At 33.5% G+C, this 14,970-nt stretch overlaps 1 protein-coding gene across 1 annotated transcript; it reads right to left on the bottom strand.

Moving 5' to 3' along the window:
* Positions 1-1,556: 1,556 nt before the first annotated feature.
* LOC125812838 (FRIGIDA-like protein 3) lies at positions 1,557-6,758 on the bottom strand. The gene is made up of 4 exons (XM_049492293.1): positions 6,590-6,758; positions 3,036-4,093; positions 2,570-2,745; positions 1,557-2,119 (listed from the first exon to the last, which is right to left on the bottom strand). Exons 2-4 carry the CDS (start codon positions 4,081-4,083, stop codon positions 1,703-1,705), a joined length of 1,641 nt encoding a protein of 546 aa, XP_049348250.1. The 5' UTR covers positions 4,084-4,093; positions 6,590-6,758; the 3' UTR covers positions 1,557-1,702.
* Between the last annotated feature and the right edge of the window lie 8,212 nt (positions 6,759-14,970).

The following is a 14,970-nucleotide window of genomic DNA, read 5'->3' as shown; positions in this document are numbered from 1 at the left end:
AAGAAAAGAAGCTTCATAGGAGAGGAAATCTATAAGAACCTAGTGTGGCCTAGTGAAGGAGTCTGGAATCTATTTGAGTCATAAAGAGACAAATTTGACACAAGTAGGACATATTTTTAGAATGTAACTAAAATAGACAAATTCCACTTTATAAAGTTAAAGAAAAACTTCTGTTTATATCAAAATTTAGATGTCAACTGATTTAACGTTTGTCGTTTGAAATTTTGACAAAAGAAGTCACACTAAGCCTATTTTAGTTACATTCTTAAAACATAGCCTACTTGTGTCAATTGTCTCTTTGTGGCTCAAATAGGTTCCAGATTCTCAATGAAGCGGTTGAGAGCCATAAGGTCTCGGTACAAATCCCAGCAGAGACAATTAAATAGTAGGTGATTCTTTCCATTTGTCCTAGTTTGGTGGACAAAGTTACCGGTGGGAGGTGGTAGGTATCCCGTGAAATTATCAGTCGGGGTACGCAAAAGCTGGCCCAGGCACTAGGTCATTAAAAAAAACCTCTGTGAAAAAAATAAACTGGTTACTGCAAATAAAATGAGTTAGCCGAAGTTCTGAGGCAGCCTTGAATGTTCCAATCAAGAACTAGAAAATTTTATTCACTGAAACATACCATAATTATGAAAGAGAACTTCTAGAATCTAGACCATTTGTTGTTGATTAACTACATAATCTAAGCTACTTATCTAAAATATAAAATAACAATAATAATAGAAGAGACCTTTAAGCCTTCATAAATCTGCTAAACGCTTTCATGTGAATAAATGCTTAAAATCTTCTCTTTTGTTTTCTCTTTCGTTGTCCTAGAAGTACTCAATAGTGATGAGTGAAAACTAGGTGTTTCTCATATAAATACTGGTAGATATATTGTAGTTCTTGAGCAATTTTCATGTGGAATGTGAGGTACCGCGGTCTTTCTCATTGACCAAAAGAACTTTTGATTGTCTAGATATCTTCCAATAATTTCAAGACGTTTTTGAAGTCCTTAGTAAAGAGGATCTGTACTATCTTCCAATTTTGTAACATGATCCATGGTGAGCATTAAAGTATGGTTATTTATTGTTTAGTTCCCAAGTTGCAAGTATCTTTCAATACTTACGTCCTGCATGCTTGCTACTTCTGGTTGCCTCTTAGATATCAGATCTAGAGAATCATCGACCTTACTTGTGTTCTCCCTGTTTGCTACTTCTAGTTGCTTCTTGGATAGCAAAGGGTTGCTATATTGTTGAGTTCTTCCATTGGTGTGGTCTTCAATAGAACTTCTTCATTGCCACCAAAAGTGTTGTTGGTGCAATGATAGGAATCTGTATCATATATACAAAGGGTGATGAAGAAGCATGGACATGATTACGTATTATGGCATCCTTATAAATGCCATGAAGTCATGACCAATTAAAACCCGTGGACGTTTGTTTGTGCATACGTCGTCCTGTTTTCCCAAGCAATCTCATCGGTTTGTTGATGTGGTTCCAGGGCTAGATAGGTTTAAGGTTCATGCACCTTCTGCTCTCAATATATGCTTGCAAAATATGAAAATCACAGTATTAGCATGAAAGGCAGTGCATATATTAAAACATCACAGTATTAGCTTTTACATCAGAATAGAAGTTAACTAGGCTCTACTATCAGTACTAGTTAAGCAGAAGGGTTAACACTAACAGCTAAAAGGATCTTCAGCAAAGTCTAGCGATTAGTGCAGGTAAGTTGCCTGATAGTGGTAACCATTTCCGAAGAAGTTGCCATGTCCAGGAGGAAAGTTGTAGGCAGTACCAAGGAATGACGGAACGTGGGTGTCAGCTGGTCCAGGGTAAGCATATGGTCGGTCATATATGTACTGGGGATACCTATCAGTCATTCTACTAGCATAGAAGTTCTTGTCAGAGGCAACATTAGTGGCTCGAGCTCCATTTCCTACGCAATTGGCACGAGGTCTCTTGGGTTGAGGTTTGGCAACTTCAGTTGCTCTTTTCTTGTCTGCCTTTTCTTTCTCCAGCTGGTGAATCCGATTCTGGAGAGGATCCACAGGGTATTGTGCCTCAAGTTTATGGTCTTCGATGCACTTTATCACAGCCTTCAGTGCAGTCAGCTGCTTCTCGTTGACATCATTCTGAAACAAAGACAATACTTGATTGATGGCACATAAAAAAAAGGTTGCTTTAGAAAAGAAAATTCTCATTAAGGAGATGCAATAATTAGGAGAAGAGCATCGACTGCATAACTCTGTAAGCAGCACTTTTGTTCTCCCAACCCAAGGGAACTAGAGAAGAAAGGGATTCTTGCACAGAGACCATGATATTACAGTGAGAACTTGTACAAAGCAATACAGACAAAAGAAAGCAGCCCAATGCACAAAGCATACATGTTCGCAGGTCCTGGGAAGGACCGCACTCCAAGGGGTAAGATGAAGATAGCCTACACTAATGCAGTGCAAGTATTAGTGGCTGCTTCCACAGCTCAAACACTGTAGGTCGCAGGGATACCCTTGCTCCAAGGCACCCCCTTACTCATTCAGACAAAATAGTGAATTTCAAAATATGCAAAGGCACAGAGTACAAACCTGTGCAGTAGTAGGTGGTGCATTTCCAGATTTGACAGGTGAAGATACTTTGCTTGCTTCATTCAAGTAAGATTTTAGTAGTGAAACGGGTGAAAACTTGTCAGTCAGCTCAAACGCAAAAGCTAGATTAACAGCATCTATATGCCTTCCATTATTAACCAACACGTCAATAACACCTGTAGAAATGCAAAAGTAGAAACCAAACAGATGTTTAAGAAATCTGAAGCATATGAGCCAATTTGACCTCCTAGACCCAATAGATGACAGGAAATACTGTTCCACTTGCGTGAAAAGCTAAAAATAGACATACTCACAAGTCAACACTAATGTGCTGTATTCTTGAAAATATGAACAGGGAGAGGAACACAGTTATGAATTTCAATTCTGTCAAAAGACATGTATTCCACCGAAAATATAAGCATATAAAAATCTCTAGCCATGGACTCAAGTATTTCCGAAAACTAACCTGGCATTCTCTCAGACAATCCAAGGGAACGACAGAGATCTGCTGTTTGGCGGCGACGTGAAACCATGGGTATCAGCTTGTACAGGTCTTCCTGGTTAAAGTTGGAGTTAATACCAAAAGTAGCAAGAAGCTGTAAGAATGCATGAGCCTCCAAGGAATTCCCATTATTTGCATCAATGTCAAGCTCATCTAACTTTGGTTTCCACTCCTCAGCAATAGCTTTTGCCCGTCCCTTAACACTTGCAGATATTAAACTTGAAACAGAATCTAATTCCAGTGTTGTTAATAAAATGCTAAGGCATTCCATTAGCATAATACAAGTTCGGCGAAGACCTAAAAGATTTGCGTCTTTTTTAGCATCTGAAATTGATACTTCTGAGGGGTAAAAACCCTTGAGTGAGTCCAGCACCAAACAGGCAGGATCAACAGCAGTTCTTAAAGCAGATGGAATTTCCTCCCTTACAGCAGCCAGGTTCTTGCGGTTGTCAGATATAAATTTGTGGAGGCCTTCCGAGTCCATATCTTGGCATAACTTAACTAAATCTGGATAACACTTGACTTCCACAACACCATTCTTGAAAGGCTTCATAGTATCCTCTGTATTCTCAAGTGGTATGTAATCAAGGGGCTTTGCATCAAACATAGGCGACTCACCTTGCACCTCAGGAGTAGCACCAGCAGGTTCCATGCAATTAGACTTCGTATGCTTCTCCATAGCAATAGTAATGGCAGAAACTGCAGCATCTCTTTTCTCTTGGAGGCTCTCAAGTGAAGCTTTCTCACTAGAGATAACAGCAGCTTGACGATTCTCCAATATCTTTTTAGATTGAACTATTTTTGTTTCAAACTCCTTCTCTTGGTCTTCCAGTTCGGTGAAGCGCCTCTTCAAAGACTTCTCAAGCCCATGAAAGTGCTCTTCAAGTTGCTTCCATTTCAGGTTTAGTGTAACAGCACGATGACTTTCCAGCTCAGCAAATGCTTTCTGTAGCTGCTGTATCTTAGAGGTTGTGGAGTCCATCAGTGTTGCAACTGATTGTGTATCTTCCATGGTAAAAATCCTAAAAGATATTGAGAGATGAAACACGAGAAACAAGAACAAGCTATCAGAACATTTGCATTTTGAAGTGTAATGTCTAGACAAATTATTGAAAGAGATCATTACACAAACCTATACCTGCCAATAAAAAAGTCAAAAGATAAACCTAACTAAGATTTGAGGTTAATACAATTTCATGTTCTAATAAATCGGAACCAGCCCTTCTTAGCTTATTTCTTTTTGGGATTTTAGTATTTCAGAGTTGGTCACAGATGCTCCTTAACAAAACTCCAATTATTCATCAAGGCCAATGGAGCATTTTCCCATGATGAAGTATCTGTCTAAGTTGCGCAGACTCTTCACTTTCAATGCTGCACCCGTGTCGGATTCTCCAAAAATACACTTCTTTTGGAGAATCCTACACGCATCCGTTGACATATGTGAAGAGTATGAGCAACATAGGTATCTACAACACTTTTTCAACAGCATCATTGTTAGAAATAAGGCAAGATTTGCTTATAAGTTATAACCAACACTCCAACAGGAATACACCTCACAATACACGCAGAGAGAGAAAAGGAAAGAAAATATCCAAAATAGCCTTCTGATAAAGTACCTACTACTCTTTAATTCTTGTGAATAACCTTTGCAACAGCATCGTTGTTAGAAATAAGGCAAGATTTGCTTATAATCAACACTCCAACAGGAACACACCTCATAATACATGCAGAGAGAGAAAAGGAAAGAAAATATCCAAAATAGCCTGCTGATAAAGTACCTACTACTCTTTAATTCTCATGAATAACCTTACATGAAGACGACAAGTTCAAGATACGCTGTTAATGTGCCAAATCAAGTTCACTCACGAAAAGTAAACCAAGAAACTCAGAATTTACGCGCAACAGATTATCACTTAAGATTTGTAAACAAAATCATCAATCGATCAATCAACTTAATCTGAAATCCCAAACTAGATAGCATTGACCACATGAATCCTCTAATTCGTCTTGTGAGGCAAAATTAGGGATTTCCCTTAACTATAAAAAGCTAAAACTCATGTTTATCTTACACTAACATGCAAGTTTTCAACCAAACAACAACATACCCATTGTAATCCCAAAAGTGGGATATGGGTAGGGTAGGATGTACACAGACCTTACACTTAACACCTACCTTTGGGGAACATGCAAGTCTTCAACAGACAAAAAAAGAAACCTAGCAAACACTACACCTAAAAATAAATAGAACCAAAGAAAAAACATTATCAGTAATAACAAAGAATAAAAGAATTTAAAACAAGGAAAATGTCAAGAAGGTAACATAAATTATTTAACAACAAGACCCAAAACAATATCGCACTCTAATATCTCCTAGACCTAAGTAACCATCCAAAAAAGATACTCAGCTAGCCAACAAAAAAGACTAAATTTGAAAAATAATAATGGATCAAAATGAACACGCAAGAAGTTACTTCCTCCATTCACTTTTACTTTTCCACTTTGGATTTTGCACATCCCTTAGGCCTTAAGAAACATATTAATACCCTATTAATTGATGGTTAGTATTAGGTCTTACAAACTGATTTAGGAAAGAAGCAACTAATACTAAGGTTAAAACATGAAGAAAAATAATCCTCTTACCTTGAGAGAAGCTAAAAGTGACAAGTAAAACACAAAAATCTAGTTTTGTAATCGTGGACAAGTAAAAGACAAAGTAGGGTCTGTTAACACTGGCGAACGGAGCTAAAACTCATATATTATCCCACATTAACATGCAAGTCTTCAACCAAAACAAAAGATTAACAAACAAGGAAAACATAAAAATCTAGTTTTGTAATCGTGTACAAGTAAAAGTGAAAGCAGGGAGCGTAACACTGACAAACAGAGCTAAAGCTCATATTTTATCCCACATTAACATGCAAGTCTTCAACCAAAACAAAAGATTAACAAACAAGGAAAACACAAAAATCTAGTTTTGTAATCGTGGACAAGTAAAAGTGAAAGCAGGGAGTGTAACAATGGTGAACGGAGCTAAAACTCATATTTTATCCCACATTAACATGCAAGTCTTCAACCAAAATAAAAGATTAACAAACAAGGAAAACACAGAAGTTAACAATTTCAAAAAATAAAATTATTTTTTGTTTCACAAAAAAAAGAGAAAAAAGTTAACATGAAGCACACTGCAAATTACTAAATCACACAGAGCTAACAAGAGCCTTACACACCAGTGAAATATCTCACTCTAATATCTCCAGGACCTAAGTAAACAGCAAACAAAGATATTCAGATCGCAAACAGAATTAAGCTAAACAAACAACAAAACATCAAAATTAACATGTAAAAAGCTACTACACTAGCTAATTGAGCTCAAATGAGCTTTAGATTCCACAAATTTTGTGAATTACAGCAAAAAAAGGGGGGGTAAATGTGTTAACGAGCAAATACTTGATCTGACGCTACTGAGTGACCTAAAAAAGAAAGCAAATGAAAATAGAAGTTGAGAGGTAAGAGCTTACGAGATCGGCGGCGGAAAATGAAGTGTCGGCGGCGAATTTCGCCGGAGAAATTAGGCCATTTTCTGGTGGCGAGGGTTTTATGGTTTGAAGAGAGAAGGAACAAAAGAGGAAAGTAAGAGATAGAATGTTGACTGCTATTTTACGACAACTTCTGACACACACACACATTGCAGCAGCCTTTTTTCCCCCTATTACCACACTTTTTTTTTTAATTTTCGATTCGATATTTGGTATCCGTAGTGAAATCGCGTGAATTTGAATTCGATTATAAAAGTATGGTTATACTTTAGATTCGTTTGACCATGAGAAATTTTTATTTAGTTTATTTGTGACTTATATGGTATAATATAATTTAGTTCGAGCGTATTTTAAATGGATTGTCATGTTGAATGTGTATATCTATTCGTTCAAGTTTATATGTCTATTTATACACACTTAAAGTTAGAGGACGTATATATCTGTTGAGGTCATGTATACCTTTAAACAATGTTATTTCTATTTTAGTTTGTGCTTGAACAGAAGATTCAAATCAACTTTTGGAAATGCGATTTGATACTATGATCCCAAATTTAAAAAAAAAATGATTTTGAATTTCAAATCATGATTTTTTTAAAAGAAAATTAAATATAAAACTTGGCCCATAAGTATAGTTTGGAAACAAATTGTCATTTTAAATTTTACAAAAAAGAGTTGTGCCCAGCATGAAGAAGATTATTTGTACAATGTGAAAGAATTATATTAAAGAATAGCTAGTTTTGACTGTTAATTTTTTTTATAAATCTATGTGTATTGGAAAATTTGTAATTGTAGACATTTATTTTAAGAGGGATATAGAGATATATGATTTATCAATGCAACATTTTAGAATGTTTCAATATTTTACTTTCATTGATAAAATTGTTTATCTAAACAAAATTTTAACTTCATATCAATCTGATTTTATAATCTAATTTTAAATATGAAAGGTATTTGATCCTAACTTTTTTAAAATTAAATATATAAAATTTAAATTCTGAATCCGCCCCTTCGAGCCACTATTATCAAACCAAGTCTTATAATGGAATTGCTTTCCACGGGCCAAACAGAATTTAAAATTCGAATCCAAAAGAATCTTCGTTTGATTGCCAAACATTATCCACACTGTTTTTTCTTTACTTTTTTTTCAATTATTATTGGATGAAAATGCAAATCACCTTTTTTTTCTTTTTTTAATGATGGAATTAAATTATTTTTTTCTCCCAATATTTGTAAACATTTTTCATATCATTAACAAATTTTAACGTGTTAGTATAAGAAGTTTTATAATAATTGAAGATGGAGTCGAAATTTTAACTTTATGAGTATTACATTTTGGAATAACGATTTCAATATTGACAAGTGGCATTTAAATTTGATATTTATATATATTTGACAAACTTTTTAATATAAATACACAATTTTAAAAAAATTATTAAGTTCTATCAAATTCGCTTCAGAATTTCTAATTCTACTTTAAAAGTATTTCATTTATAATAGAGGCAAAATAAATATTTTTATTTATGAATTCTAAATTTTAGAATTTATATATATATTCTACTATATTATAAAAGGGAGTTTAGGCAAGTATAATATATAATATTCAGGATTGGGACTTTTCCCAATCTTCAATATTATATATTATACTTGTGGGCCTTTTAAAATGGAGTTTATGCCCAAGTATAGTATATAATATTCAAGATTGGGACTTTCTTGAATATTATATATTATATTTATTATATAGTAGACCTTTGGCATAAACTCCCTTTTAAAATAATATATATATATATATATATATATATATATATATATATATATATCTCACAAATGGAAAAGTCCCAATCAATTCTACTAACATATATCATTTAAAAATGACTTAAAAAACATTAAAAATTACAACAATTACCAATTTAAAATATTTAAAACCTATATAATAAAATACGTTGACTCTCAGAATTTTATTAGGCTCACATATATTGGGACAGAAAAAATAACACATATCATTTTAAAATTACCAAAAAAGTATTATAAATAATATTAATTAACAACTTAAAATATCTAAAAGACATTTTAAAAAGATTAATTTTGTAATTTTATTTAAAATTACGTTTAAATTAATAATAAGATGTAAAATAATAAGAGTAAGAATTTAGATTTAAACAAAGAGGATATCTGTCAAGATGATGTAAGCTGTGGTTGTAAAATTTGTTGTAAAATCCTACTCAGTACTCCCTCTTCCTGTTCCGTTATCTAGTATTAGTAGTTTTTTGTTGCTGAATCCATGTAATTTCTCCCAAAATTACTTTTTTTTTTTTTTTTTTTTTTCTTTTTTCTTTTTTCACTGTTCATCTCTTTACCTTACTCCTTTCATCTCTTTTCTTTACCCATTTTCTTAGCACCTGCTTCTTTAACCACACCCTGGGATTCACAGTCCTTTTGGTTTTCTGACCATGGCGGACTTTCAACATCCCTAGGTATTTACAGGTTAATCTATCGGGGTTACTAAGAGGATAGAGAACTAACCATTTACTAAGAATAAATCAAAGAGTGAACATGTTAACGAAAATCATAATAGCATATCATAATAATATGAACATCATATCACACATAATAACATACACAATAATAACATAGTACATACACTTAGGGAGAAGATTACTAGGATCTAGAAAACAGATAACTACTTACATGATAATGGTCGGAATGAGGTTTCCCTTTCGGGAGTCCCCGAAGTGACCTTGCAGGTACTTGTAGGAAAATACACTCACACTCTTTGTACACACACAACAAACACTTACTCACTCTTTATTTTGAAAGGGAAGGGGAATATGTAAACTATTACTTAGAAATATTTAAGCTTTTGCTCTCTGCTCTGCACTTCGCTCTGTCTCTTTTCTTGTAATATGGTTCTTATTTATAGAAGTCCATCCGGATTTGAAATTCGGATTTCAATTTCTAAAAACTTTCTTCACCCGGGTGCTCTTTGGGCCCCATTGTCACATGGCTTTGTGAAACCTTTGTTGAAATTGAGTGTCCTTCTTTGTCTTCTTGTGATAGTGGAGTGGTGTCCTTCTTTTGTCTTCTTGTGATAGTGGAGTAGTGGACATGTAGTGGAGTTTCTTTATCATAATGGACTTGTAGTGGAGTCTTGTAGTGGAATCTTGTAGTTGATGAAGGCTTGTGATGTCACTGCTTACCTATTTGTTTGTCTTCTTATGTTGATGTTATTGCTACGTATTTCTCTAGGTATCCAGGTTGTGTAGTGTTACAGAATCAAAACTCATCCCTGAATCATTGTCGTCATTTGGATCATAATGTTGATTAAACTGGTCTGATAAATTATTTTCGTCACTGCTACTCTCGTGGTCAGAATTTGCTGGATCTGGCTTTGGATTTTCTCGTATGATTTTTTCTTGTACTTCTTTAGTCTTTTCTGTGAGAAATTTGTAAAGGGAACTTTTTATTATTTTTTCTATTCTTTTATTTTTTTTTCTTTTTTGGAGGAATCCTGTTGTCCTTTTACTTGTCTCTGCCATTGTATTGAAGCTTGCCGGCAGAATTCTTACACTTTTTGGTAAAGTGTCAACCATCAACGGATTTGATGAGTCTTTACCCGCTACCGTTTGAACGGGACTAGCTGTACCTTTAGCTGGTACAATAGCTTTTTCTACATTCGTTGGGGAATGTACACCCGTCTCATCCATTTTGTGGGGAGATAGAGAACTCTTATTTTGATCGGTATTTCCAAGTAAAAATCTTATCCTCTCTTGTAATGAGTGGATATGTTGTGTCATTTTCCCTTTTTCTGTTTCTAGTCTTTCGATTGTCTGGTTTAGCCTTTTGAATCCTTCCGTCATTGAGGAACAATGATCGCAGAAAATGATTCTGTTTGTGTCTTTCTGAATATTGTATTGCAAAGACGGTCTTGAAATTTGTCTCAAAGCTGGACTGATGAAATAATTAGGCCCGAGAGTTCCTCTAGCATAGTCTAGTGCTTCATTCAAATCATTGAATCCCTTAAAGAGTGGGGTAGGGAAGTCTTTAATTGAATCTACTACTTCTATCCATGTCTGGAACACGCCCTGTAATTTTCCTTGAATTACTACATAAAATCTGAATTTTTTGTCTTCATTTTTGTCTGTAAAATAATGGCTTAAAGAATTTACTACGGACACGAAATAACTGTTGTCTCGAGGAATCTTGTTGTATGCTATCCATAGGTTGTCTATTAAGCATCTTTGAGGTCTATCTATCTTCGTTTCTGGCTTCACCCTGAAACTTAGATTGGATGGAGGATAGAAGATTAAATTTTGTTTTCCAAAATATATTCTTTCCATGCTCGTTGTATTTTGTCTTGTTTGTGGTTGAAATGAAGTATTTCCTAAGAGAGTCTGCAACAAGTCTTTGTCTTTTTGCCCACTTGAATTTGAACTAGATGCTCCGTCTTTATCTGTACTCATGCTGAAAACAAACAGTTAGTTTTCATAAGTCTGCTTAGTTGATCTGCTAAAGAATTATCTTTCCCCTTTATATGCTCTAAAGATATATTGTATATTGATGTAGCGTCTAAAAAATTTAACCATCTTCTTTTACTACTATTTTTTCCTTCTATTTTTTGGTGAAATTTTACAATAGCCTCGCAATCCGTTCTTACCAGAATTTCTTGTTTATTAATAATGTATAACTTAAAACTATTTAAACCGTATATAACTGCCAAAATTTCTGCATCTATGCTACTCATATTTCCCTTTTCTTTGTATTTTCCGCTGTGATAAGCGCAAATTTTTTCGTCTTTTTTATCTCCATATTTATTGTTTTTTGTTTTCAAAACTGCTCCCCACCCTTCGAGACTTCCGTCTGTTTCTACTATTGGGTAATCTGTTTCTAGTGGGAGGGCTAAATCTGGTATATCTTTAACCATTTGTTTGAGTTTTTGTACTAGTTTTATGTCTTCTACATTAAATGTCTTTTGTCCATGACTTCCTGTTTTAGAGTATAGGGGTCCTGCTACTTTCCCTAGATCTTTGATGAAACTCCGTGCATAATTTAGTATTCCTAAAATTTTTTGCAAGTCTTTAGTATTGTCTAATTTATCAGGCATATCTAGAACCTTTTTTGCTATATGGGGTTGTAGTTTTATCTTTCCATTTCCAATTTCTACCCCTAGGAATTTTATAAGAGTCTTACATAATTCCATTTTCTTTTTGCTAATTATAATTCCATTGTCTACGAATAGTTTAAATACCGTTTGCAAATGTCCTAGATGTTCATTTGTATTATTACTAAAAACTAAAATATCGTCTACATAAACTAAAATAAAGTTTTTATAGTCTCTAAATATATTATCCATCTTTCTTTGAAAAATTGGAGGGGCTGTTTTTAAACCGAAGGGCATTACCAACCATTCGAAATGTCCTTCTGGACAGGTAAAGGCTGTCCATTCTATGCTATCTTCATGCATTTTGACTTGCCAATATCCGGACTTACAGTCAAACTTACTAAAAATTTTTCTTCCTTGTATTCGATTTATTAGTTCTGATTTGTCTGGTAATTTATATCCATCCATTCTAGTATTGTCATTAAGTCTTTTATAGTTTATTACCATCCTAGCTTTTCCTCTTAGTATTTCATTGTGATTTCTTACCATAAATGCGGCTGACCTATGTTTTGAAGTTGACCTTCTTATTACCTCTAGATTTAATAATTCTTTTATTTGATCTTCAAATTCCCTCAGGTCTTCATTCGTGGATTCTATTGAAGCAGTTTTAACCGTATATTCTGGGTTAATAATATCAAGTCTGCAGGTTATATGATTGGCTTCCCAGTGCTTCAGGGGTCTTTCTCCAATTATTTCTAGTTTATCTAAGATAGAAATTACTTCGTCTAGGTCTTTCTGGTTTTTTATAACCCCTATATGTTGTAATCCTTTCTTAAAATTATAAAGTTCAGTATTTATTTCTATTAAATTATAGTTTTTCTCTATTTGTATATCAGATAAACTTAATTCTAATAATTCAATTTCTTTAATGTCTTCCTCTTCTGTACTAACATGTAATTTAGTACAATTACATTCTTTTCCTTTATTACATTTTGATGTATTTGTATTATCAGTATTCTTAATATACCTTGATTTTGTAGGAACTGGTTCTGTTGTTATGGAGGTTTGAGTCATATTTTTAGAAAATATTACTCCATCTCTAGTGAGGAGACAACTTCCGTTATTATGTAGTAAGAAATCTAAGCCTAAAACAAAGTCTATCCTAATATTTAAATCTCTAATCCATATTTTTTCTAGTTTATAAGTAGGTTTATAGAAATCTGCACATGTGTTTAAAAAACTTATTTGAGCATTACTAACATAATGTTTGTATATATTTGAAGATCCGTCCATTTGCATGGCGCTTTGTGGTTCGGAAAATTCCTTTATTATTTCTATAGGCAGGATATTTCTATTTATTATACTCTTTGTACACCCTGAGTCTACTAGAGCTAAAGTTTCAATTTCATAGTTTTGAATTCTTATTCTCGTTAATATTTTGATAGTATTGATCTTTTTGTCTTCATTACAAATTAATCCTTCAAACGATTTGTATTCCTCTTTTTCATTTAAGAGCTCAATTCCTTCCTTTTCTTCTACCTCTTCTTCTACTTTTTCTTTTCCCTTTTCTAATTTATTCATTCTGTTTTCTAAACTATCAATCCTTTTTTCTAGGGACATTAATGTTTTTTCTTTTACGCTTATGGTCTGGTCTATAACTTTAATGTTAAATATTTTATTGATGCACATGAGGCATCCTTCTATATAGCAATTCGTACATTTAGCTCTTCTGTCTTTGCTGGGATATCCTGTACAATTAAAACATTTTTGGCTATCTAGACCTTTCCCTTTTAAAAATTGGTGATCACAATGTAGATTGACAAATGTAAAATCCTTGATGTCCAATTTTTCTAATCCTATCTCATTTATTAAGGTTTCTTCTTCTGAATCAGATGAGTCGTGTTGTCTTCCTTCTAAAGCATCTATACTTATTACTGAATATATACTTTCATTATCTGACATGTATTCATCTACATTTATCAGGGTTTCTTGGAAATCTTCTATGAGTTGGGAATTTCTCGTTCTACTATTATTTCTTCCTGGACAAGTGTTAGCAAGATGTTCTTCACTTCCGCATGTAAAACAAGATAGTCTATTTTTATAGATTCTATTATTATTATGTTTTCTTACATGTCTATCTTTATTTAGGTAAGGCTTTTTTGCCGTAGATTTTCGTAGATAATATTTTTTCCTTGGTCTGTAGTCTTGGTTATTTTGATATTTTCTTCTATATTTCTTATTTGGTGTACCTTGATCATAGCTTTGTGTTGTATATATATTCTTACAAAAACCAGTCTCATTTTGCTTTAATTGTTTTTGTATTTGTATATTTGTACACTTTTCCTGTAATATTTCCATAACATGCTGTATTTTATGTCCGATAGACCAATTAACATTTGGATTTTGCATAACTCCTTCTCTTTTACTCCATCTTTCTTCTATTTCTCTTCCTAATGCTCCAGGGAGTTTATTAAAAAGCTTTTTTCCTAAGCTTTGATCAAACGCATTGCCGCTTATAGCGCATAAATAAAAATAATCCTTTAGAAAGTTTTTGATATGGCTCCAATTTGTAATGCTAAGTTGTTCTAGTTTTATTAATGCATTCTTTTGCAATACTACCAATCCACTATTAGGGTCTTCTCCTGTTATTAGGCTGTGTATTTTATTAGTGAAATTATATGGATTTGGTCCCATATTTACTAGTTCTTGGAATTCTTGAGGGTAGGTTACCTTGTATGCTTCCCACATTCCTTTGATTGATTCTCCTAAAAAGGTTTCCATGTATCTATACATAGTTTCTGCATCTGTCTCACTATAATGATGTATGTAATCTGCTACTACTATTCCTTTCCACACATCTATTACTGAGTTCCATAATTGAGGATCATGAGCTGCTATGTTTAGTATCTTACCTCTATCTCCTCCATCTTGAAGCTTGATAGGGGCTTCTATTGGCATTCTTATTCCTATTGGTCTAACCATTTCTGGTTCTGTTGCCGGGTCTTGCCTATATACCCGATGACGTGGTAAGTTTCCTATAGTATATTCTACTGGTGTTATGGGGGTTGTCTTTTGAAAAGGACTTGAATTAGAAGAAGCGGTTTCCATGAATTCTTTTAGACTGCGTGTTGTCTCATCATCACTTTCTTCTTTTTCTTTTTGTCTATACCCATAATTATCTATTCTGAATTTGCATTCTTTAAAATGCGTTTCTACTATAGAGATATTTATTTTTCCCATTTTACAACCTTTACACTTAAACAAAGTT

The sequence above is a fragment of the Solanum verrucosum genome, unplaced genomic scaffold (assembly GCF_900185275.1).
Source record: "Solanum verrucosum unplaced genomic scaffold, falcon-dt-bn FXZP01000144.1, whole genome shotgun sequence".
In the NCBI taxonomy this organism is placed as follows: Eukaryota; Viridiplantae; Streptophyta; class Magnoliopsida; order Solanales; family Solanaceae; genus Solanum; species Solanum verrucosum.
Note: the sequence above shows the minus strand (reverse complement) of the source record. Positions and strands in the feature narration are given on the sequence as shown.